The sequence below is a fragment of the Vombatus ursinus genome, unplaced genomic scaffold, assembly GCF_900497805.2.
Source record: "Vombatus ursinus unplaced genomic scaffold, bare-nosed wombat genome assembly UNPS02012319.1, whole genome shotgun sequence".
NCBI lineage: Eukaryota > Metazoa > Chordata > Mammalia > Diprotodontia > Vombatidae > Vombatus > Vombatus ursinus.
Genome location: NW_020952097.1, coordinates 4,735,059 through 4,760,226, shown reverse-complemented (window position 1 = coordinate 4,760,226; position 25,168 = coordinate 4,735,059). Strand labels below are relative to the sequence as shown.

The window sequence follows — 25,168 nt, the reverse complement described above, 5'->3', positions numbered from 1 at the left end:
AGGAAGGAAGGAAGGAAGGAAGGAAGGAAGGAAGGAAGGAAGGAAGGGAGGGAGGGAGGGAGAAAAGGAAGGAAGGAAGGAAGGAAGGGAGGGAGGGAGGGAGGAAAGGATTTATTAAAGACTTACTATATGCCAGACGATGTGCTAAACTTTGGGGATATAAATACAAGCAAAAAGGACATGCCCTCAAGGAGCTCATATTCTAATAGGGGAAGACAAACCACAAAAGGGAACCAGAAAGCATGGGGTGGGGGATGAAGGTGCCCCACACTGGGGTACAGTTCTGAAATGCAGAGGAAGTCAGGAACAGGGTCAGGAGGAGAAAGAAGGCAGACCAGCCTCTGCCCCTCCACAAAATGGAGGCTCCAAGAGGAATTCACCAATGGGAGAAGGGAAGCAGACCTTGTGTAGGGATATTCTACGGTAAATGGATTGCTGAGGGGGTAGACTGTTCTAGGGTGAAGAGACACCAGGCACTGAGAGAAGTTCCAGGAGCAGAGTTCCAGCAGTGGAAAGGACATGGTTTTGAATTCCAGAGGAAATCAGGAACAGGACCAGAAGGAAGATTGTAACATTGCTGCAGTGACTTGAAGCAGAGTTTCAGTAAGCTCCAGAACAACAGATTTCCATTGTGTGAAGGAGGCCCCCAATTCCAAACCCTGCCTTCTCACCTCTGAAGGGACCCAAGAAGGCTAGAGATTTTCACAGAGAAAAGTCAAAAAAACAACACACACACACACACACAAACCCAAAACAAGGAATTTGTCAGCCACCAGCAAGTTAATGTGACAGATAAAGAACCAGGATTCTGTGCTGGTGGAGTATGAAAGATGGATCAGAGGAGGGAAGAAAAAGGAGGCAGGAAGTCCTGTTAGCTTTTGCTACATAAGGCTGTTTACCAGGGTGGCAGCAGTGGGAGAGGAAAAGGCAGATGTGAGAGATGTGGGGGTGGGAGCTGACAACGGAGCAACTGATTGGAGATGAGAATATGAAAGTGAAAGTTTACCCTAATCAAATCAGGGAGACTACATGAGCGAACAGCAACAGAAAAAGTACCACTAGCAAGAAGGTAAGCTTAGGGGAAAAGATACTCTATTTGTCTGGGGACATGTTGAGTTTAAGATACCAGAGGGGCAGCCAGAATCCAGAATCTCAGGAATAGTAAGGACCTGAAAGGAAATCTGGTCCTACCCGAACCTAATCCACTCAGATCATACCCCACAAGGGTTAATCCAACCTTCTTTAGGGGAGCTTAAGTGAAGGAGGAATTCACTAACCCCCAAGGCAACCTGTGGACATATCTTGTGAGCGGTGAGAAATGTGGGTATAAAACACTGAAAGAAAGGGTTGGCACTTTAGATGGAGGAGTCATCTTCAAAGAGGCAGTCACAGAAGTCATGGAAATTTGCGTTGGGGCTGAAGTAGTAACCCTGGATTTGGTCTCAGAAGATCCTTTGATTCCTGGTTTGAATACATACTAGCCATGTGGTATGAGGCAATCTATTAATCCACAAGCACTTATTAAATGCCAACCACCATGTGCTGCCAGGCTCTGTGTTAGGTGCTGAGAGGCAAAGACAAAAATAAAACCATCCCTGAGCTCACGGATCAAACATTCTAGCTACTTGACCTTTCTGGGCATCATTTTTCTTATCTTTAAAATAAGGGAATGACACCGGATGGTCTCAAAGGTACTTTCCAGATCTAATTCTATGATGCTACAATCCCTAACACAGGGGTGTTCTGGCACCAAGAGCTAAGGGTTAAAATTTTCAGGGTGAATGAACATTTACACCTCAACAATTAGCAAATGCTACAGATCATGGCTTGATTTGTTTCGTTAATTGTCTAGATTTGATTAAGTGATGGAGAAAATGCAGATTAAACTTAACAGTACGTCATGTACAGTTTTTTTTTTCTGAAAATCCAGAATTACCAGCACATCCTTACATAAATCTACGATCCTGGATGTGATTGCCAAGAGAGACAGTGTAGAGAGAGAAGAAAAGAGGGCCAAGATAAGACCCTTGGGGACCACCCACTTAAAGGAGTTGATGGGGGACAAGACGACAGTGAAGAAGGTTAAAAAAAGAGAGATTAGAAAAGAAGCAAGAGGAAAACCAGGAGGTTATGGTGCCTTCAAGGCTAAAGGAGGAGAAAGAATACAAAAGGAGAAAGCTTTTCTACCTCAATTCAAAAATGCCTAACCAGAGGGTGTGCCTGGATAAATCAGCCTAATGGGCACTAAAATATCATAGGTGTGAACTCACATTCTCTACTCAAAGGAAGTCCTAGAGCTAATGAACAGACTCAAACTACACAGATACCCCAGAGAATGTAGCTAATTGTAGAGTGAGCAGAAAATCCCCCTACTCTGAGTGGGACAGAACACAGTAGTTTGGATGTTAGGAGTGAGGAGAGGTGACATGTTTACTATGATGCCATAAAGCTAAAATAGTCAAATGGGGGATGCAGGGAGAGGGGTTCAGGGCAGAAGGTAAGCCAAGGTCCCAAGATGGTTTGTTTGGGCTGGGTGTTCCTGTCATGCACCGCCTAGGATAAGGACTATAAAACATCCAATCAGTGGTCAATGATTTCCATGAGCCTTCCAGAGCTTACTCTTCCGTGAGCTCTGAATTATTTGGGAGGCTGAAGGAAGGGGATCTTGGGAAGAGCAACTAAAAGAAGAGAGAATTCCAGATTAGGTGGGGAGGGAGCCTCCTTTTGTGGAGGGATGGGCCCTGGCTTAAGAGGCAATAGGCCTGGGTTCTAGTTCTGGTCTTGCCATCAATTCACTATATAACCTTGAACAAATCACTTAACTCCCAGGAGCCCATCAGTGCCAACTATGAGGGACTGTCTGATGCTAGCTGCTGCCAAGTGAAGGTTGTGCCAACACGGGATGGGAACTGGGTATTGGGAAGTGACCAGGAGCTCTTGCTTCCGAGGCAGAGGCTGTGCTGGGCGGAGTTGTGGCGTACTGGGATGGGATCTGGATTCGGAGAGGTGACCAGAGCTCACGCTCCCGAGACTGGAGCGGTGCTGGGTGGAGCTGTGACAGGCTGGGGAGGAAGCGGGGTACAGGGAAGTGGCCGGAGCGTGTGCTCCTGAGGCAGGGACTGTGCCACTTGGAGGGGGACGGCAAAGAACAAGCTCTCTCTGTCTAGCCTCCTTCTTTAGGTACTATGCTGACCCCAGACGCCTCCTTCCTGTGACCAAACCTGACTTCCTGAGTCATATATGCTCCCTACGTGCAGCACTGACCCCAGACACCTCCCCCCGGTATCTGGACCCGACTTCCTGCGTCACGTACATTCTCCTTTGTCTATGCACTGATCCCTCACGCCTCCTTCCAAATATCTGGGTCCCACTTCCTGTGCCACATATGCTCCCTTTGCCTGGACACTAGCGCTGGACATCCCTTTTTGATATTTGATCCTCGACGAGTCACTATGGGCGGGCTGAGGAGGAGGGACGAAGAAGGTACTAAAAAGAGCTGCAGGGAGGGGGGGTGAGGTCGGCTTTTGCTCCTGCTCGTGCGTGTGTGCCTTCCTGCCTGGCCTTGCTGTGATGACCATTGAATAAAGTTCAGGTTTTTGCACCCCCTGGTCGGCTCGTCTCTGGTAAATCCGGGTGACCCCGAAGACCGGTGAGTATGACCCTGGTTGCCTGATCAGGCTGTAAGAGAGTGCGCGGTTTGGACTGGCACAGCCAACCCTTCCAATTCCTTTAGGATCATAGAATTAGAACAGGAAGGGGTCTTAGACAAAACTTAATTTAACACACTCATTGAAAATTATTCTTAATTCCATTTTATTTTATTTTCAGGTCTGCATTCTCTCTCTTCCCACTTCCCTCTCTTCCCTCTCCCTCCCCTGCTTTGAGAAAGCAAGGAAAACAAAACCTGTTACAAACATGTATAGTCAAGCAAAACAAATTCCCATATTGACCTTGTCCAGAAAAAAGATATGCCTCCACCTGTGCTCCAAGTCCATCCACCTCTCTATCTGGAGCTAACACACTCACTTTACAGATGCAGAAACTGAAACCCAGAGAGGTCCAGTGATTTGTCCAAGGTCACCTAGAGAAACAAATAACAGCAGCGGGGTTTGAATCCAGCTCTAAGACAAGGTGATCCACAAAGATGAGGCTCTGAATGGAACCCACAGTTTGATGACCATCCAGTCACTCTTTCTCCCACCCTAAGATGTGCCCTGACCCTGGCCCCATATTAGGGAGGGCAAGATGGCAGTCCTTTTAGCCTCAGGAGGAGGAGGTGCTATTATTCACTATGGGACCATGTGCTCCTGAAGGTCCTATCATCCCTTTTGTCTTTGCAGTAATCTAATGCAGGACAGAATAAAAATACCCTCTAACTTTCTCTAGGTAGGATTTGATGGGAGGGGGAGCTCTCATTCCTAGTGAGGAGTAGGGAGAAAGGATGAGAGGCTGAGAAAAGAGGGAGAGGGCCCAATAGGGTCTTACAGCTGGTTAACTAAACAAACTCCAAGACCCCTGTCCAGGCCCCTCACACAGGAGGGCCTCCTTCCTTAATCCTCTCCTCTCCAGCTCCCAAATCCGTACCTTGGGAGCTCTGGTCCAACCCTCCACATTTCTGGCTTGGAAGAAGTGAACTAGGGTTGTGAATGGTGTTGCGTAGCCTTAGCACCTATAATGATGTGGCCTCTCGTTCCTCCCTGCCCAGGACGTACAGCACCATGAGGTGGTCGTGGAGTCATCTGGTGCTGGGGGTTCTGCTCGGTATAGCCTGTGGAACGATGCTAACACTGCTCCTAGAGGCTAAGTGGGGGGCTCTGAAATCTCCGGGACCTCAACTCCACCTTAAGTCCAAGAGCTCCCTGTATCCCCCAATACCTCTTCTCCCCTTGGCCTCCAATGCCCTGGATGTCCCCATGGAGAGACTCTCAGAAGAACTTTTGACCCCAGCCATGGCAGTGGTAAAATATCCCTATTCTTACCCCTTCCTGATTAACCACCCAGAAAAGTGTCAGGGTGATACTGCCCCTTTCCTGCTGATGTTGGTGATGACTCAGCCTCAGGCCAGTGAGGCCCGGGAGGCTATCCAGACCACATGGGGAGACGAAGGCATCGTGCCTGGTGTGACCATCCGTCATCTCTTTGTGCTTGGCCTGTTCCCATCCTACTTACATAGACGCCTTCAGTATCTATTAGAGGAGGAGGATGCTGAAAATCAAGACCTGCTCCAGGTGGGCTTCCTAGATACACAGAGCAACCTAACTCTCAAGACCCTGATGGGGCTGGAATGGATGGCCCGCCACTGCCAAACTGCCCAGTACGTGCTCAAGATGGATGGTGATGTATTCCTGAACCCTAGCTTCCTGGTACATCAGGTGCTTCGGCCAAAGGGGCCCCCACATCCCTCCTTCATCACTGGCTACATCTATAAGAACAGGATGCCCATGAGGAAGCCGCACTACAAGTGGTACATGCCCCGAGAGGTGTTCCCTGGAACCATCTACCCACCCTACTGCTCTGGGGCTGACTACGTGATGTCCGGCTGCCTTGCCATGAAAATCCTGGCTGTAGCCCAGGAAATCAAGGCAATCTACTTGGAGGATGTGTTTGTGGGGTTGTGTCTGCAGCATTTGAGGGTGAAAATCACTCCTAGCCCCATAGATATTTTCCATTTCTTTGGGAGGGAATATGAACGCTGTGATTTCAACCAGCTTACAATTGTCCATCCCATCAAGCCCGTGGACCTCCTCTGGATCTGGATGGACTTTCAAAAGGCCAACACCACCTGCCCCTCAAGTTAGGTTCCGGCATAGGGACCCTGCTACCCTCCATCTAGGGCCCACCTGCTCTCCCTTTCCTTCCAGCCTTTCCCACCCCAAAGGACCCCTCTCAGTAGTTCCTACCCTAATTTGACAATGGTCCCTCAGGGTGCTGATATCATCATTAAAGTTTTTGACAGTAATATCCTTTCTCCTATCCCTTAGAATGTATCAGTGGAAGCCCCCATCCTCAGAAAGTATAATCAGTATTTAATATAGAAACACCGGGAGAAATATTGGAAAAATGTAAGCAAGATGTAACATAGAAAGAGGAGGTATTAAGTTATTAAGAACCAATGAGGGGGCTCAGCCGGTTTCAAGGGAGGTAATAGCCCTGCTGTCCACTTTCCTGCTTGGACTGCCATGCATTTGGGGCAGGACATTGGCAAATAACTAATCATGCTCCAGGTTTGACCTGGCAATTAGCCAAGTCAACATTATCCCTGGGCAGGAGTTGGAGTGGATGGTCTTCACTCTCTCTACGGTAAAATCAGGAATTTCATGCCCTCCCCTTTGACCATTCCTCCACTAATGTGGTCTGTGTGTGCCTCTTTGGAAACGCTAGGCACTGCGCTAAGCACTACAAGGGGAAAAGGGTCTCTGCCCTCAAGGAATTTCATTTTGAATAAGAGGAAACCACACAAGAAAGATAAAAGGGAAGCTGAAAAGGAGGTGACCACAGGTAGTCGGGCCTGGAGGATGAGGGATGGCTAGTCTGGGCCCTTCCTCTAAGTGGAGAACGTCTGTGGTGAAGTGAAGACTGCAGACCTCCAAACTAACATTTTTAATTTTGCATCCACTTCAGTCGGCATTCATTTAGATCCACATGTGAACAAGGAGTCCTTTTGGGTCACATGACATTGGGAAGGAGATTGGAATCTTCTTAGTAATTGGAAGCATGAGCCAAATGAACAAATAAAATAGGAATTCTTATGGGAATCAATGCACGCTCTCGTCCCAGGTGCATCAGCTTTGTTGTGTTTGAGGAGGAAAAGCAGCCAAGTAAATGGCGAAGAAAGCGTGCGTGCTTCCCAGAAGGTGCCGCTTGAAGTCCTGGTCAGCATGTACTCTGCGTAAGCCACAATGGGCTAAGCCCTCCATGACCAGCCCAAAACTGTGTGCAGGCACCTTCCAAGACCCTCTGCACACACAGAGACGTGACGAGTTCGGATCCCGCCGCTCCTAGACACCCTAGTAGGGAGTCATAAGGTCCAAGTTCAGTCTGAGGTATAAACAGATACCCATAAGAACTCATAATTCTTAAAATTTACTTTGCTCAAGCCCATATTCTCATTACCATTCCAATTCCCTTCTTGACCGTGTGTGATCCATTAAACACATGGATTAAATGTCACTTAAGCAAAAAAACCAAAATTAACTATGCTGGCTTCCAGGAGCTAAATCTCAACTTCGCCCTCCTCCTGTGTGTGGTGGTTCCACAGAAGAAGCTACAGACCACATACATGGGTGGAGAGAACACCCCTCCATCATTTGCAGGATCAAAGATCAAAGGGAGGGGTAGGATTCTTGGCTCACACAATCAGAGCACCCATCTTGCTACATGGTGGGTGATGTCATCCGCCCTCGCTCTTGCAGGGATAACATTTGATTCTTGGCAAATCACCAGGTAAAAACCCTGGGTCCAATTCCGCACACTGAGATCATCCTGCAGGCTCATTGGCCTTGATGAATCTAAGGCATAGCTAGTGTACATCTCCATAAAGTGTAGGGGATCTCTTCTTTTTTAAAATGTTTTATTTTAGAATGATACTAAATAACATTAAGCAACTCTCTTTACAATGAAATAAGCCTTGCCCTTGACATTTCCTACCCTTGTCTGGTTCCTAAAAAATCCAGGAGATTATAGCTATTTGCTTGGCCCTAGGTGGGCAGGCAGCCCCTGTCCTTACTGCAGAGGAGGAAAAGTCTGATTATTAGAAAAGTCTAGGAGCATAGAAGGGGAGGATTCCCCACAGAGGACACCCCAACTCCAGTCCCTTCACGCTCCACGTTGTACGGTAAGGAGACAGAGTGTGCATGCCTCTTCATCATCTCCTCCTCACTCCTGCTACTCCAGCACTTGGCACAGTGCCTGGCACACACAAGGCACTTAATACATGTTTATTGACTGACAGACTGCTGCTCCCAGATCTGCAATTCAGCTTCTTCCCCACCAAATTGCCACAGCAGGAAACAGTTCCTGGCTGGGAAGGTAGAAGGGACCTGGTTCCAAAGCGCTAATATGGCTTCCTGTTCTTGGCCCCAGGAGGGTGTTTAATGCTGGCTTTAGCCTTCAGACAGTGGACAGTGCAGGGGTTGCATCTCAGGTCCCAGCCTGCATCTTAATCCTGACTAAAGAGGCCCCCAGTAAGGCTGGAAGACGACCTCCCCTGGAGCAGCAACAGACCTATCTCCCCCACCCACAACCACTACTCAATTCAAGAATGTCTTCAATCAATGGCCTCAGACACTCAGTAGCTTTGTGACCCTGGGCAAGTCACTTAACTCTATGCAAGTCACTTAACTCTATTTGCCTCAGTTCCTCATCCGTAAAAATGAGCTGGAGAAGGAAATGGCAAATCACTCCAGTATCTTTGCCAAGGAAACCCCAAACAGGGTCACGAAGAGTTGGACACAACTGAAATAACTGAACAACAAGGAAGTCACATAATCACAGAATTGCAGAGTATAAAGGGAACCCAGGGGCCATCTTGTCCATAAAACCCTCTACAACATCACCAATAACTGGTATGGTAGATAGAATGTTGGATTTGAAGTCAGGAAGTCCTGGTTCAAAGACAAAAACAAATCAATCCCTACCCTCAAGGAACTTCTACTTGACTAGAGGAATACAGCATGTACACAGATTTAATAATAGTTAGCATTTATGTAGCACTTCAAGGTTTGCAAAACCTTATCGTAGTTTGTTCTCATAATAACCCTAGGAGATACGTGCTACTATTATTCCCATTTTACAGGTGGGGAAGCTAAGGCAGACAGATTAAATGACCAACCTAGCATCACCCAGTGTCTGTGGCCAAATGTGAACTCAGGTCTTTCTGACTCCAGGTGCAGAGCTCTATTCATTGTACCACCTGACTCTATGATTATTACTAGATAAGTAAGTGAAAGATCATTGAAAGAGGGAAAGCAGATTAACAACTGGTTGGAGGTAGAAGGGTATTGTAGGGAAAGACCTGGGAATCCAGGGAGACTTCACAGAGGGAGTGGCCCCTGAGCTAAGTCTTGCACACAAGGATTTTTAGAGTTGGAGATAAGGGAAGAGTGTATTCCAGGTATGGAGGATATATGCCTGAAAGGGAACAGAAAACATGGGACCACATGCTTGTTTTTGAGCAAAGAAGTCACATGGTCAGGCTTGGGTCTTAGGAAGATTGGGAACTAATGAGAAAGGAGGGTTTGAAAGGGGAGGGACTGGAAGTAGACAAATCAGTTCTGGGGCTGTTCTTATGGTATAGGGGAGAAGTGATGGGATCTGAACCAGGGTGGTTGTCAGTGGAGAGAAGAGGACAGTTGCCAGAGATGTCACAGACTTAAAATTTAGTAGACTTGGCAACTGGTGAGAGAAGGGAAAAGGGGGTAGGAATAGTCAATGATGACCCTGATGTTGTGAATCTTGGGATCTGAGAAGATGTTTGTAGCCTCTGATGTGGATACAAATGGTACCCTAGAGGTTAAGAAGAATATTAAGGGTTACTTTTCCAATATTTTGTGAAGACCCTCCTGAGGAGGGTTGGGGCTCATTCTGTAGCCCACCCTGTAACTTGAGATCCTGTAACTTGAGGGTGTCCTAAAGTCTCTTTCCTCTTTATCTTGAAATACATAATACTTCTTCTTATCTTGTAAGAATTGCTTTCTTCTTCCTTATCTTGTGTCCCCCGTCCTTCCTATTCTGCCAACCATCTCCCTCATCCTGTGTCATAAAAATTCCTCCTTTTCTTGTAAGCAACCTTCTTCCTCATCCTGTTCATCCTTAATCTTTAACACCTATAAAAAAAAAAACCTAAAATTACCTCATCATCCTGAGCCTCTATAGGCTGTCTGTATAAGTCTAGTCCTCCCTAAATATCAGCACCTTTTTACTCGACCCTGTGGCTACAGGTAAAGGTCCATGTGTACTTTTCACATAAATAAAAGGAGTTCCTGATGGCTAAACGAGAAGTCGAAGTGAATTCTTTCACACCCAAACTGCTCTCCTGACCTCAACAGCCTCAGTACACAGAGCAAAAAGTGGGAAGGAATTACTAGATAATTACTAGGTTACTAGAATTACTTAATATTTTAAGGTCAGGTTTAGTGAGCTTTATTTAAGATGCTGATAGGACATCCAGTGGATTTAGCAATAACAACAGCAATAATACTAATGATAACTAGAATTTATATAGCCCTTTAAAGTTTGCAGAGTGCTTTACAAACATTAGTTTGTCCTCACAATGACCCTGTGAGGTAGGTGCTATTATCATCATCCCCATTTGTAAGATGGGGAAACTGAGGCACAGACAGGTTAAGTGATTTGCCCAATGACTTGTCACATGGCTAAGTGTCAAGGGTAGGATTTGAACTCTGGTCTTCTTGACTCTAGGTCCAGCAATCTATCTACTGTGGCACAATCCATCAATTTCCACCCAGCTGTCCTCCTGGACTTCATCACTATCTCTAGAAACTCACCTCCCCTACAAGATCACATTAGCTCTGGGAGTACAGGCAGCCACCCAGCTAAACTCTCCCAACAAATCCCTTCTAAACAATTTTAAAATAACTCTACAATCAAATTTTGGAGTGGCAGAGCCAACAAAAGGTCAGAATAAGACATTTTTTCCAGCCTAAGACAACTTAGGAGGCTGGCAGGAGAAGTTTGTAACATAGGCATTGAGGCTAGAGCGACAGGAGCAGCAGCAGTGGGTATTAGAGGAGGCTGTGAGGGCTGCAGCAAAACTAAAGGTTGAAGTAGAATCTATTATGCTTCAGCTGAAGTTAAAAAGGCAGGGGTAGAAGTCATGATCTCAGACAAAGTAAAAGCCAAAATAGACCTAATTTAAAAGAGGCAATCAGGGAAACTACATTTGCTAACAGGTGCCATAGACAATGAAGTAATATCAAAAAAATTTACAGCAAGTTTCTCCGATAAAGGCCTTATTTCTCAAATATATAGGGAACTGAGTGAAATTTATAAAAAATAAGAGCCATTCCCTAATTGATAAATGTCAATGATACGGATGATAATAATAAGGATATGAACAGTTTTCAAAAGAAGAAATCAAAGCTATTTGTAGTCATACAAAAAATGTTCTGAATCACTATTGATTAGAGAAATGCAAATTAAAATAACTCTGAGGTACTACCTCACACCTCTCAGAAATGACAGATGCTAGAAGAGATGAAGGGAAATAGGTATACTAATAAACTGTGGAGTTTGCGGACTGGTCCAACCATTCTGGAAAACAATTTGGAACTATGCCCAAAGGGCTATAAAAATGTACCTGCTCTTTGACTCAGCAATACCACTACTGGGTCTGTACCGTAGAGAGATTCGAGAAAAAAGAAAGGGACCTATATGTGGAAAAATATTTATAGCAGCTCTTTTTGTAGTGGCAAAGAACTGGAAACTGAGGGGATGCCCATCAACTCGGGAAGGGCTGAACAAGTTATGGTATATGGTTGTGATGAAACACCATTGTGCTGTAAGAAATAATGAAGGGGGTGGTTTCAGAAAAAAACATGGCAGGACCTATATGAACTGGTGCAAAGTGAAGTGAGAACAGGGAGATCATTGTGCATAGTAAAAGCATTGTTGTATATGATGATTAATTGTGAAGGACTTGGCTATTTTGATCAATGCCATGATTCAAGACAGTTCCAAGGGATTCATGATGAAAAGGTGATATCCACCTCCAGAGACAGAATGAATGAACTCTGAGTACAATTGAAGCACAATTTTCTCACTTTATTTTTTTATGATATAGCTAATATCTGGAACTTGCTATATGGTAAGTGATTTAAACAATCAATCAAGTATTTATAAGGCACCTACCTATCTAGGTGCTGGGGATGTAAATATGATGAAAGAAACAATCCCTATTCATAAGGAGCTTATAATTCTAATGAGAAAGACAACAATTACAGATATGTGTATATATTCATATACAGAATAAAGCTAATAATGATAACAGCTAGCATTTACATAGCACCTACTATGTTCCAGGCATTGCACACTAAGTGCTTTACAAATATCTCATTTGATCCTAACAACAGCCCTGGAGGGTAGGTGCTATTACTATCCCCATTTTACAGTTGAAAACACAACAGAGGTTAAGTGACTTGTCCAAGGTCACATGGCTAGTAAGTGTATGAGGGTGGTTTTGAACTCGAGTCTTCCTGACTGGTGCTTTATCCACTGGACCATCTACAAAGGAGTTAAATACAAGGTAGTTTGAGAGGGAGGGAACTAGCAGTTAGGGGAATCAGGAAAGATGCAGCAAGTGGTGCTTGAGCTACAACCTGAAAAGAGAGAAATTCCATGCTGCAGGAACAAGGAGAGAGTGCATTCCAGGCATGGTGATTGGCCAGTGTAAAAGCATAGAGAGGAAAGATGGAGAGGAACAGAAAGAAGGCAGTTTGGCTAGGCTGAAAATTGTGGGAGGGGAGTAATATGCAATGAAACTGGACAAATACATGGGGCCAGGTTGGGAAGAGCTTTAAAAGCTAGACAGAAGAGCTTGTATTTGATCCTAGAGGCAATGAGAGATTACTGGAGTTTATCGAGTAAAAGACTGACATGACCCAATACTTGCTTAATGAAAATCACTTTAGCGGTTATGTGGAGGATGGACTGGAAAGGAGAGAGATTTGAGGGACACCAATCAGGAAACCATTGCAATAATCTCAACGAGATTACAATAGAATTTCCCCTTGTTGGTTCCTCCACATTTTGAAGGATGAAATTATTACTGTAACAAGTCAAGTAATTATTAGTCACTTTGGCAGTAGGAACTTAATAAATACTTAATGATTGATTGATCTTGGAGCTCTAGGAGATATCTAATAACAGAATCTCCCCCTTACTACTATATAAAGATTTCATGCCAGTCTTACGGTGTTTCCTGAACTTCTTGGCTATTTCATCTTGTTGTCTATGTCAGTGCTTCTTCTTTTTTTTTTTTTTTAATTTTTAGGCAATTGGGGTTAAGTGACTTGCCCAGGGTCACACAGCTAGTAAGTGTCAAGTGTTTGGTCTGCGGCCGGATTTGAACTCAGGTCCTCCTGACTTCAGGGCTGGTGCTCTATCCACTGCGCTACCTAGCTGCCCCTTGTCAGTGCTTCTTAAACTGTGGGTCATGAAAATTTGGCAATAGTAAAAGGTGTAATGATCAAAAATTAATTAAAAACCAAATGCACAGCGAATCTGAAGTGTTTCTGGCAGCAGTTGTCCATGTTGTATCGTGCAACTTCACTGTGGCCTTGGTTCGGAACACAAAGCATTCTCACTTTGCACAAAGCGTGCCATCACACCATGCAACACCAACAAACACTGCCAAAATGCAAAAAGGGGTCTCGAGTGGAAGAAGTTTAAGCTCTGGTCTAGGTGATCTATAGTACACATTGATGACAATATTGCCTCTGTTCCCTAACTCCATCCAACTTCACCAGAGTCTTCTCTTTTCCACTTTCTCTTCTTCCTCAATTTCTTCTTGCAACCTAGGGCATTTCCCTCACATGTGGCCTTTTCTAAAAGTTATCCCAGGTTCAAAACATTCCAGGCTTCTCTCTTGGTTGAACTGAAATCTTATTTTGCTCCCATCTAAAGAGTTCAATCACTTTTATGTACTTTCTAGTATATTCCAATATAACCTGTATGCTTTCTCTATTTTTCGCTTAGATAAATGGGTTTGCTTAATGGGTTTTGGTGGTGGTGGTATTGTTTGTAACCAGCATTTGATGGGAAGGAATTAAGCTGTTGATCAGTGACTAAGGGATAGTAAAGAGAGAGATAGGCTTAGATTCTTATAATCTAGCCAATAGTTTACTAATGTTCAGACTCCTTAAGAGTCTGTCCAAGGGAGCGGAGCCAAGATGGCAGAGTAAAAGCAGTGATTTGCTTGAGCTCTCCCCCAAACACCTTCAAATACCTGTAAAAAATGGCTCTAAACAAATTCTAAAGCAGCAGAAACCACAAAAAGACAGAGTGAAACAAATTTCCAGCCCAAGACAAACTGGATAGCTGATTGGAAAGGTATATTGCACGGGGTGGGGAGAGGAACATAGTTGGGCATGGATGCTCAGGCAAACCAGGCCTCAGTGAACCTGGAGCAGGCCTCAGAGGACTGAATCATGGGCAGCTATGATGGTTTCCAGACTTCTCAACCCACGAACACCAAAGACAACTTAGAAGGTCAGTAGGAAAAATCCGTGACTGTGGTGAGAGAGACGCTTGGTCCCAGCCCCAGTCCCCACGCTCAACCCCAGGGTGGCAGCTGCTTCCAGAGCTTCTGGCCCACAGTCTCAGTGGGAATCAAGTGGCTGATGAGAGGGGGATGGTAGGGATCTCTTTGCTGGTGCTGAGACAGGAATCTCTTGCTTTGTTTGTGCTTGGATCTGGGTCACAGTTCTGGGTAGTGGTTCTTGAGTTAGGAGGAGTGCTAGCATAGTGGAGCTTGTAATGGTAGTGGAGAGGAAATTCTCCTCACAGTTCCAAGGCAGAAAAGACTGCTTGTGGTCATTCATAGACCAGAGCACAGGGAAGGAAAGGAGTAAACACCTCGTCCCTATCATACCACCTTGAAAGAACTGAAAATTTACAAGTCCCTAGAAGTATCTCTGAAAACAGCTGCACAAAACCTCCAAGGCTTGGGACAGTACATTCTCCACACTGGAAGCAGACCCCTATCTTAACAAAGAGTTTCAAACTCAAGTAATGGCTGAGATCATGAGCAAACTGCGCAAAAAAAATCAGATCATAGAATCTTTCTTTTGTTACAAAGAAGATTGAAATATACAACCAGAAGAAGACAACAAAGTCAAAGCTCCTACATCTAAAGCCTCCAAGAAAAATATGAATTGGTCCCAGGCCATGGAGGATCTCAAAAAGGATTTTGAGAGTAAAGTAAGAGAAGTAGAGGAAAAACTGAGAAGAGAAATGAGAGTGATGCAAGAAAATCATGAAAAACAAGTCAACAGCTTGTTAAAAGAGACCCAAAAAATACTGAAGAAAATAACACCTTAAAAAATAGCTAACCCAAATGACAAAAGAGGTCCAAAAAGCCAATAAGGAGAAAAATGCCTTAAAAAGCAAAATTGGCCTAGTGGAAAAGGAAGTTCAAAAACTTACTGGAGAGAGATAGCTTTTGTTCTGAACCAGATTCATGCCCCTAGACAAGAAATCTTTAGATATGGCTGAGACAGATAAATATATTTCTAGTGTTTGTTCAGTAATTTTTCAGTTGTGTCCAATTCTTTGTGACCCTATTTGGGGTTTTCTTGACAAAGATACTGGAGTGGTTTGCCATTTCCTTCTCCAGCTCATTTGACAGATGAGGAAACTGAGCCAAATTTCCTGATTCCAGGTCCAGCACTCTATCCACTGTGCCCTCTAGCTGCCCTTGTATATTCATAGTATAATATTCTTCTTAGAGATAGGGGAGGGAAGAAGCAAGCACCTAGCCAGAGCTGGCTTCCCTCAAGGCAGAAACCATATTCCTTGGAGAGAGTCAAGATTCATAAAAAACCACAGTTCACAAGCCTTCACCTATTTTTCTTTTCCCAGATCGACCAAAGGACATAATACACAGCTAAATGGTACAGTGGATAGAGCACTAGACCCAGAGTCAGGAAGACCTGAGTTCAAATTTGACCTCAGATACTTACTAGCTATATGACCCTAGGCCAAGTCACTAACGTCTATCAGTATCAGTTTCTTCATTTGTAAAATGGAGATAATAATAACATCTACCTCTCAGGATTGTATGTGGATAAAATGAGATAATATTTGTAAAGTGTTTTGCAAACCCTAAAAGGTTATATAAATGCTAGCCACTATTATTAGTTCAAAGCAAAAGACATTTAAGTAAACATGTTCAGTCATTTTCCAATCAAGTTCAACTCTTCGTGACCCCATTTGAGATTTTCTTGGCAAAAATACTAGAGTGGTTTGCCATTTCCTTCTCCAGATCATTTTACGGATGAGGAAACTGAGGCAAACAGGTTCCTTGCCTGCATGACTTTGCAGAGTTCCAAGCAAGGTCACACAGCTAGTAAGTGTCTAAGGCCAGATTTGAATTCAGGCCTAGCACTCTATCCACTATGTCACCTAGCTGCCCATTTAAGTAAACTATAGCAAAAATAAATGATAAGGAAAATCTTCCCATACACAGAGGGGTACACACTCCCACATTTTACCACACTACTAGGAAAAGGAGCATAAAGAAGGCCTATTCACGGAAAATGAAGAAGGCATACACATAGGAAATTTATGGGGGTACGTGACATGTATGGAGAGGACACACATGTATGTGAAAAACCCATATCCAGAAGAAATTATGCTCTTGGGGAATGGAATCCTCCTCTGGCTTTGATGTTTCCACTAATAAATTCAGATATCTTGGGTGATTTGGTAACATCATCAAGTTCTGGGTTGCTCATATGGCATGATATCAAGCATCTTCATCATCTTCATGATTATCCTTGGGATATTCTTCAGCTTATCAATGTCATTCCAAAAATGTGGCTCCAAGAACTGAACATAGGACTTGAGACAGGATCTGACTAGGGCAGGACACAGTAGAACTTTGACCTCCTAACTCCAGACCCTTTGTCTCCTAATGCAACTCCAGAGCACATTAGATTTGTGACCACCATGTCATATTCTTGATACGTTGAGTTTGCAGTCTACTAATATAACCTACAGTTTTGCATAAGACATTTACATAAGACTCTCCTCACTGGTGGAAAGGATGATTATTAGTCAATCCATTCCTTCATGATGGGCAGAGTTTTCAAGAACTTAGAAAAGGAGAGATTCTTTTTCCCAGCTCCCTGGCTTTGAGTAAATATAGAGGTAGTTCCAGGCTCCCTTCAAAGAGAGAGCCCTGGAAGGAGAAAAATATTCTGTGAAGGAGCCAACACCTTGAGTATGTCCCTATTTCCAGCTTGCTACCTTAGATACTTTGGGGATTTTCCATTGGGTAAGATAGAGGACTCTTTCAAAGCGAGTTGAGATGTCTCACTGTCAGTGGAGAGCTCATTCACTCTGTATATTGCTTGATATATGTTTGTAGAAATAACTTCTCTGATTTCTATTTGCTTTTGGCTTGGATAAATGAGTTTATCTGCTATTTGATAATAGTGATAATCTTTATGTTACATTTAATGGTAGGGAGATGAGCCTTCAGATATAGCTTGGGGCACTCCTTCCTTGTTAAGAGGTAGTAAGAGGCAGCTAGGTGGCGCAGTGAATACAGCACCGGCCCTGAAGTCAGGAGGACCTGAGTTCAAATCTGGCCTCAGACCAAACACTTGACACTTACTAGCTGTGTGACCCTGGGCAAATCACTTAACCCCAATTGCCTAAAAAAAAAAAAAAAGAGGTAGTAACCATGAAAAGCAGCTTACAACCAAAATTCATTTCCCTTAAACTAGTCTCATCATGTCATGCTCCCCTCCTGGCAGGAATCAATGTCTCCCTTGGAGAGGGGTGACTGAGATTCCAGAGATATCTATTTAAGACTCCCCACGAGCTGCATTTAGGCAAATGTGTGTGGACCCATATAACTTACATGGGCAACATGTACCTTTAAAAGATCCCCAAATTTTTTTCACCCAAACTGTCATCTAGGTAAACTTCTGCCCTCTTAGATTTGTTGGTTTTTTAAATCCACATGTAAAATTTTATTAATCCCTCTTGAATTTCATCTGATTAGATTTGATTCAATATTCTAGCCTGTCAAAATCCTTTTGAACACTCCCACATGTAAGCTATTCCTCTCAATGTGTATAACCCAAGGGAACTTTGCCTCATAATCTCTGCCTTCAAATCTCCCAAGAGACAAGGTAATTCAATGTGGGAGCAAGGCAGAGCAGATCCTGGGACCTTTCTATCTTAAAAGGCTTGTCCTAAGGCTATGCCAACAGATGAAGGGGTCCCTTGGGACTATAATGAGTGGACCAGCTGAGAGAGAAGAAGATGATACACTACAATCAGTTATCACCCAGAATCTTGAGCTACTACGATTCTTACTCTAGATACTGGGGGGTGAGGGTAAGGAGAGTAGGAAGAGGAGGAGTGCTAAGAGTCTTGGTGGAAATACTAAGGAATATTAAGAGTCCTTCCCTCTTTCCTCCCAGAGCCTTGGGAATGTACAGGAAATTTCCTAGCACCAAAGAGTATGAAGGGGGAAAGGGAAGGAAAGAAAGATGACAACATCTATCTTAAAGGCATATAAGAAAATATGTTTTACTTTCATTTTAATTTTGAGTATTAAAACCACATTATTAAAACTGCTACGATCCATATAGTATGTTCTTGAATCCATTGGATATAGAGAGAAATTGAGAGAAGAAATTATCCCAAGGGATAGAAAAAAAAAAACAACTGAGCCAAAATAATTGTAATAATTACAATATTTTAATATTTTGTTAATCAATAGTAGACTAAGGAAATAGTAACCCAAACTAAGAGTAAATACTGCTTTCTTTCTGAAAAGTGAAGGGCAAAAAACAAACAAGAACAAAAATGGGTGGCCTCCATCGGAGGTAACAGCTAAAACTGTGTGCCACCTATTGGCTGACTCAGATATTTTGCACTCTGAATTACTACAAATCCCTTGAGGGGATTTAACCTGTGACAGTTGTCTTCCTTCCTGCATATTTAAAAAAAGCAATGTAAATCAAATGCAAAGACAAGCTGTCAGCTTACCCTTTCTTCAAATCATTCATTCATTCAATCAATCAACCAAAATGCATTATTATATTTACTATGTATCAGGCACTGGGCACTAGGCACAAGAATGCAAAATGCCACATAAAAATACAAGAATACAAAAATAAGACAGTCCCTGATCTTCAAATAGCTAACATTCTGGGATAGGGAGAAAGAGTGAATAAAAATATCTTGATCAACTATTCTACAAAGCCATAATTATTAAAAACAATTTGGTATTGAGGAAGAAATAGAGGTTGATCAGTGGAACAGATTAAGCACACAATGTACAAAAGCAAATGAACGCAGTACTTAGTATTTGCTAATATTTGGTAAATCCAAAGATCCCAGCTATTAGGGCAAAAACTCACTATTCAACAAAAACCGTTGGGAAAACTGGGAAGTCTGGCAGAAACTAAGTGTAAACTAATATCTCACACTATATATCAAGACAAGCTCCAAATGGGCACATGATTTAGATATAAAAGGTGACATCACAAACTGAGAAGCATGGAAGAAAATTACTTGTTAGATCTATAGATATGGGGAAAATTCAAGATAAAACAAGATATAGAGAGATTCATGGAAGGTAAAATGGAAATTTTTCATTAAATGAAGTCTTAAAATTTCTGCATAAATAAAGCCAATGCAGCTAAAATTAAAAGCAAGAAGTTGAGGAAAAGATCTTTGCAAACAGTTTTCTCTGATAAACATCTGATTTCTAAGATATATAGGGAGGCGATTCAAATTTATAAGATTAAAAGCCATTCCTCTATTGATAAATGGTTTAAAGGATATGAGTATGCAGTTTTGGGAAGAAAATCCAAGGTATCAAAATACCATTGATCAAAAAATGTTAAACAGCACAGAGCCAAGGATGGACTCCTAGACATATTCCGCTAGGGCTTCCCTCCACAATGTCATTGATCTATAAATGGCTACATGTAAAGTCCAGTTACTCCACTAATCCCAAATCTTGGTTATCCTTTGTCTCCTGCTGCCCCCTGAGCCATTATCACTAGTGCCTGCCCTCAGTCCCTTCTATCAACATGAGTTCCAGGAGAAATTCATGGAATTGAGGTTCAATGAGCCAGCCTTGGCCTTATCTTGCTCCACTCTAGGCCTCTCACAGAACTTGCTGGACATTTCCAGCCATGCATGTTTACCCTCTTCCCTCCCTTTCTGGGCCTCCCCCCATTACAATATAAAGTCCTTTAGGGTAGGAACTGTCTAGTTCAAGCTTATATTTGTATCCCTAGACTTAGTATAGTGTCTGGCCCATAGTAAATATTTAATAAATGCTTTATCTATCTCTCTATCTAGATACCAGTGGCTTTAAAAGGACAATACTTATTCACATACACACATAGGGTGATACAACTTTTACTTTTCTGAATACATCGTGAAATCAATATCCTACTCAAAAGATACAAGGATCCTTGATTTAGAAGTAGAAGGAGACCTAGAAGCTATTGAATTAATTTGAGGACATTTGATAGATGAGGAAACTAAGGCTGGGAAAGGTTGTGACTTGGCCAAGATCACATAGCTAGGAAGTGCCTGAAACAGGATTTGAGCTCAGGCTTTCCTAAGCCCAGCAATCCATCCACTTTACCAACCTAGCTGCTTCTCAAGGGTAGCTTTGATTTGGGGAAGGGCCAAAGTCATAAAACCGTAAGATCATGGATTCAGAGGTAGAAGGGATTTTATAGATTAGTTGTTGGTCATTTGGAGCCAACAGAATCAAAGTTGATCTTCCTACATGGTTGAAGAACTAGATTGGGAGGCACTTCCCAAAGAGAACAGGGCACAGAGAACAGAGCACCAGGCCTGAAGTTAGGAAGACTCATCATCCAGAGGCGAAATCTGGCCTCAGATACTTACTAGCTATATGACCCTGCGCAAGTCACTTCACTCTGGTTGCCTCAGTTTCCTCATCTGTAAAATGAACTGGAGAAGGAAATGGCAAATCTCTGTAGTATCTGTGCCAGGAAAACTCAAAACGGGGTCACAGAGAGTCGGACACGACTGAACAACCACCAGCCAAAGAGCACAGACACACTGAATCGATGGACCTCTCACAGATACAAACGGATCACCTTCAAGACTACCCTGATGAACGACGATCTCAGCACCTCCCTGACAATAAACCTCTGGGAGGACCTGTGAATGTGTTCTGCTACCCTAGAGTGACACCTTGAGCCCAGCCAGTAAAATCACTACCTTCTTACTGGACAAGAACATGAGATATGAAACAGACGCTGGCAGATTTCCCCAAGCCTTCCTCTGGGCTTAAGAAAAGAGCAAATGGTTTGGCACAGCCCCTGCGGCAAATGAGAGGGATTTGTAGAGCGGATGGTTGACCAGCAGTGAGGGCCACGCTTGAGGTTAGGTACCACGGAGTGGGATGAAATCCATTTGAATCTGTATCTTTATTTAGTGGAAGAAAAATCTGCTGCTGAGAGTTCTGTCTGGGAGCTGGTGTTACATATGTCAGGAGGGATCCAAAAGAATCCCGAAAGACTAGTGATGAAGCATACTATCTGCCTCCAGAGAAAGAACTGATGTTTGAATATAGACTGAAGCATGCTATTTTTCACTTTCTTTCTTTCTTTCTCTTTTATTTGAGTCTTCTTGTACAAAATGACTAGTATGGAAACGTTTTACACGATTGCACATGTATAACCTATTCTGATTGCTTACTGTGAAAGGGAAGGGAAGGGAAAGAATGGAGAGAGGGAGGGAGGGAAAGAATTTAGAACTCAAAACTTTTTTTAAAATGTTTAAAAAATTGTTTTTACATGTAATTTGGGGAAAATATTATATATTAAAAAGAAAAAATAAAATGCTGCTACCTAAAAAAAAAAAAAAAAAAGGAATGTCAGGCAGGCAATGAATCAATCAGCAGGAATTTATTAAGTGCCTACTATGGAGCAGGTACCATGTTAAGATCTCGAGATTCAAAGTCCAAAATGAAACAGTCTCTGCCCTCCCTTAAAGGAGATTCCATTTTAGCTAAGGGAGACAACATATGCATACTGTCTGTAAGTACATACAAAAGAGATACAATGTAACATAGATGGAAGGTAGTAGCATGTAGACAGATCAGGAAAGGCTTCGTGTAGAAGGAAACTATTGGCAAAGGACCCTAGGGTAGTGACAGGTGGGAAAGAGGGATGGATTGGAGTCAAAAGAAATAGGTTTAAATCCTGGCTCTCCCACTCACTGCATGCGTGTGACCTCAGGCAAGACAATTTACCACTCTCAGCCTCAGTTTCCTCATTTATAAAATGAAAAATTGAGCTCTTTGACTTCTCATTCTAAATGATTCTGTGAGGTATTCAACAGCAGACCACAGGGTCAGGAGCAAGGCTTCATACTAAAGGCACCTGAGGCCAAGGTAGGGCAGATTATCTGGAAGAAGAGCAGGGTTAGTGTGAGAGGGAGAGGAGAAGGCAAGGAAACTGAGGTTGGGGAATACATCTTCACACTTTTGAGGCTTGGAAGTGATGCTACACCAAAATACAGTGAAGTCAAAGGTCAACAGGCGGCTGAAGTCTGGTGGAGTGTTTTGGGGTTAAGAATGTAAAGATGGAGTCAATATGCTGATAAATGACCCACATTCCCACCTTTCCTTTCCCTTTTCCATCTCCCCTCGGAGCTGACAAGCAGAAATGGCTTCAGCCCCACTCCCACCATGATCCTCTGGGGATGGTTCACACTGAAATCAGAGAGATGAGGCTGGAGGCATGATTTTAACTCACACTCTAAATATCCAGGGAAAACTCTCCTGCTAAGAAAATCCACAAATGTTGCAGATTTGGCCAACTGTGCTGTTAATGCCTTGTGGTGCTCACTTGCCCAGGGGCATCCCCTTTGCTGACATCACTTTCCAAGTGACCTGACTCACAACCCCACAGAACACAACCCCATGGGGGGGTGGGGAGTGATAGGTTAACTGTGATGCAATAAAACTGAATACTCAAGTATGGAGGCCAATACACAAGGTAAGCCAAGGCTTCCCTTCCTCCAGGGAGTAAGTAGGGATTCCCGCTATAACCTGACTGGGATGATAAGAGGTAGGAGGCTATTGTAATCTTGGCTTAAGCCCTAAAATATCTTAATTGAAAACAGCAGATTTTCTAGGAAAATGACATAGGAAGGGAGAGGAAAGAGAAAAGAAAAATAGAGAAGAGGGATGTGACAGTTGAGGTGCAGGGTAAGTATTAGACAGGCACCCTACCCTGGGAGCCAGGATACCTGGGTTCTGGTCCTGGCTCTGATCCCCAAGTCATCCTGCAACCTCAAGCAATCCGTTTGCTCTCTCTGGGACTTGTTTTCCTCTGTAAAATGAAAGGTTTGGAATAATGTCTAGAATGTCTTCCAACTCTCAGTCTATGATTCTTTGATCCTATGATATTATAAGGGGGTTGAAATGAATTCTTTCTAAGGTTTTTTCAGCCTATAAGATTCTAAAAGTTAGGACTACAGGTCCTTATGACCATATAAACCCTCAATACCCCTGCTCAAATTCCCATCCAGAAAAACTCTCCCTTTAATTATCCACCCAGATCTTACAGGCAACACCTCCAAACTTTGTGGAGAACTAGTACTCATCTCCACCACGACCTCTGCCCATTGAGGTTTGTACAATCAGGGTGAAGGAATAAAGCACTCTGGCATTTCCACTTTTCTAGGTACCACTGTTCTTCAGGGTCCTATTTTTTTTTTTTTTTTTTTTGGCTAGGCAATAGGATTAAGTGACTTGCCCAGGGTCACACAGCTAGTAAGCGTTGTGTCTGAGGCCAGATTTGAACTCAGGTCCTCCTGAATCCAGGGCCAGTGCCCTATCCACTACACCACCTAGCTTCCCCTCACAGCCCTTCCTTGACCCTTCTCTCTACCAGCCCACCTCTTCTCCACCCCCAGCCACCAGGGAGCAGGCCCATCTTTCAAAGGGATCGGAAAGGCCAGGCTAGCTAGAAGAGAACGTATACCCTCAGCTCCCTACACTGACCTGGTCTTTTCTCTCCTCCCTGCCCGAAAGAACTTTTGTCATCATGAGGCTGATCAGGGGGAATTCAGTACTGGAGGTCCTTCTGGGTGCAACCTGTGGGGGACTGCTGGTACTACTGGTAGGTTGGTCACGAGGTGCCTGGATGCCTTCAGGAAAGCCAACATATAGCCCCAGGACTGAAGACACACCGACTTCAACCTTAGAGACGTTCACATGGCAAGCCCGGTTTCCACTCTCCCTGGACAGGGAGCCCACGCAAGTTTTCCCCTTCCTTCTCAACCATCCAGACAAGTGCAAAGTTTCAAGGGGGGTGCCCTTCTTGCTGATGTTGGTGATGACTCAGCCCCAGGACCAGGTTGTGAGAGATGCCATCCGGTATACATGGGGGAATGAAACCACCGCACCTCGTGTGATCATCCGACGCCTCTTCCTAATGGGCCTGTCCCCTTTCTCCTCCTCCTCCTCCTCCTCCTCCCACCACCTGCTAGAAGAAGATGAAAAGCATGGGGATCTACTCCAGGTGGGTTTCCTGGATACCTACCACAACCAGACCCTCAAAACCCTCATGGGACTGCAGTGGATGGCCCAATACTGCCCCACAACCCATTACGTGCTTAAGGTGAATGGAAACGTCTTCCTGAACCCCAGGCTGCTGGTGCAGCAGATACTAAAGGCTGAGCAACAACCCCGACCAGACTTTATCACTGGCTGTATCTACAGAAACAGAATACCCATTCAAAGGCAGTCCCATCCTTGGTACATGCCCCTAGACATGTTCTCCCATGCCAGGTACCCACCATACTGCTGCAGCCCTGGCTATGTGCTATCTAGACCCCTGGCCCTTAAGGTTCTCTCCATCGCCCGAAGAGTGCCAGCTGTCCACCTGGAAGATGTCTTTGTGGGGCTGTGCCTGCACCAACTAGGGGTGGAACCCACTCCCAGTACCCCCATCACCTTTCTGATGTTTGGCCGACTATACAATCGCTGTGACTTCCATGGTTTTGCCCTTGTCCATCCCTTCAAGCATCAGGAACTTATTCAGGTCTGGCCTGACTTTCAGAAGGGCAACACCACCTGCCCCCTGGAGTGAAGGGCTGGGATGGAAACACTTCTCAGCTGGACTCTGATTTCCCTCTTCTTCCAGCAGGCATTTTCTATACTGGAGGGCCCTCCTGATTCCTCCCTACTCCCGGCAAGACAGACTGAACCACCCCACCCCCCACCTTGCTTCCCATAAGACTTGGATAGCTCTATTAAAGGTGGTGACAAAAATGCCTTCATCCAGAGCAAAGGTCAGAGTGAGGAGAAAGCAGGGGAAGGGAGGAGAGGGGAGAAAGAAGGGAAAGGCCTAGGTTCAAAGGAAAACAGACTGGTATAAAGGGCTCTGACCAATGAGTCAAGGGT

General features: G+C 44.0%; 2 protein-coding genes across 2 annotated transcripts; both read left to right on the top strand.

Moving 5' to 3' along the window:
- The first annotated feature begins 1,012 nt into the window (after positions 1-1,012).
- Positions 1,013-5,946, top strand: LOC114039901 (beta-1,3-galactosyltransferase 2-like). Its single transcript, XM_027857822.1, has 2 exons — positions 1,013-1,069; positions 4,706-5,946. Exon 2 carries the CDS (start codon positions 4,719-4,721, stop codon positions 5,796-5,798), a length of 1,080 nt encoding a protein of 359 aa, XP_027713623.1. The 5' UTR covers positions 1,013-1,069; positions 4,706-4,718; the 3' UTR covers positions 5,799-5,946.
- A 17,861-nt stretch (positions 5,947-23,807) lies between these two features.
- Positions 23,808-24,854, top strand: LOC114039791 (beta-1,3-galactosyltransferase 2-like). The gene has a single exon (XM_027857659.1). It carries the CDS (start codon positions 23,808-23,810, stop codon positions 24,852-24,854), a length of 1,047 nt encoding a protein of 348 aa, XP_027713460.1.
- Positions 24,855-25,168: the final 314 nt, after the last annotated feature.

Coding starts and splice junctions, on each gene's coding strand:
- LOC114039901 (XM_027857822.1), top strand. CDS start 4,719: ATGAGGTGGTCGTGGAGTCATCTGGTGCTGGGGGTTCTGCTCGGTATA.
- LOC114039791 (XM_027857659.1), top strand. CDS start 23,808: ATGAGGCTGATCAGGGGGAATTCAGTACTGGAGGTCCTTCTGGGTGCA.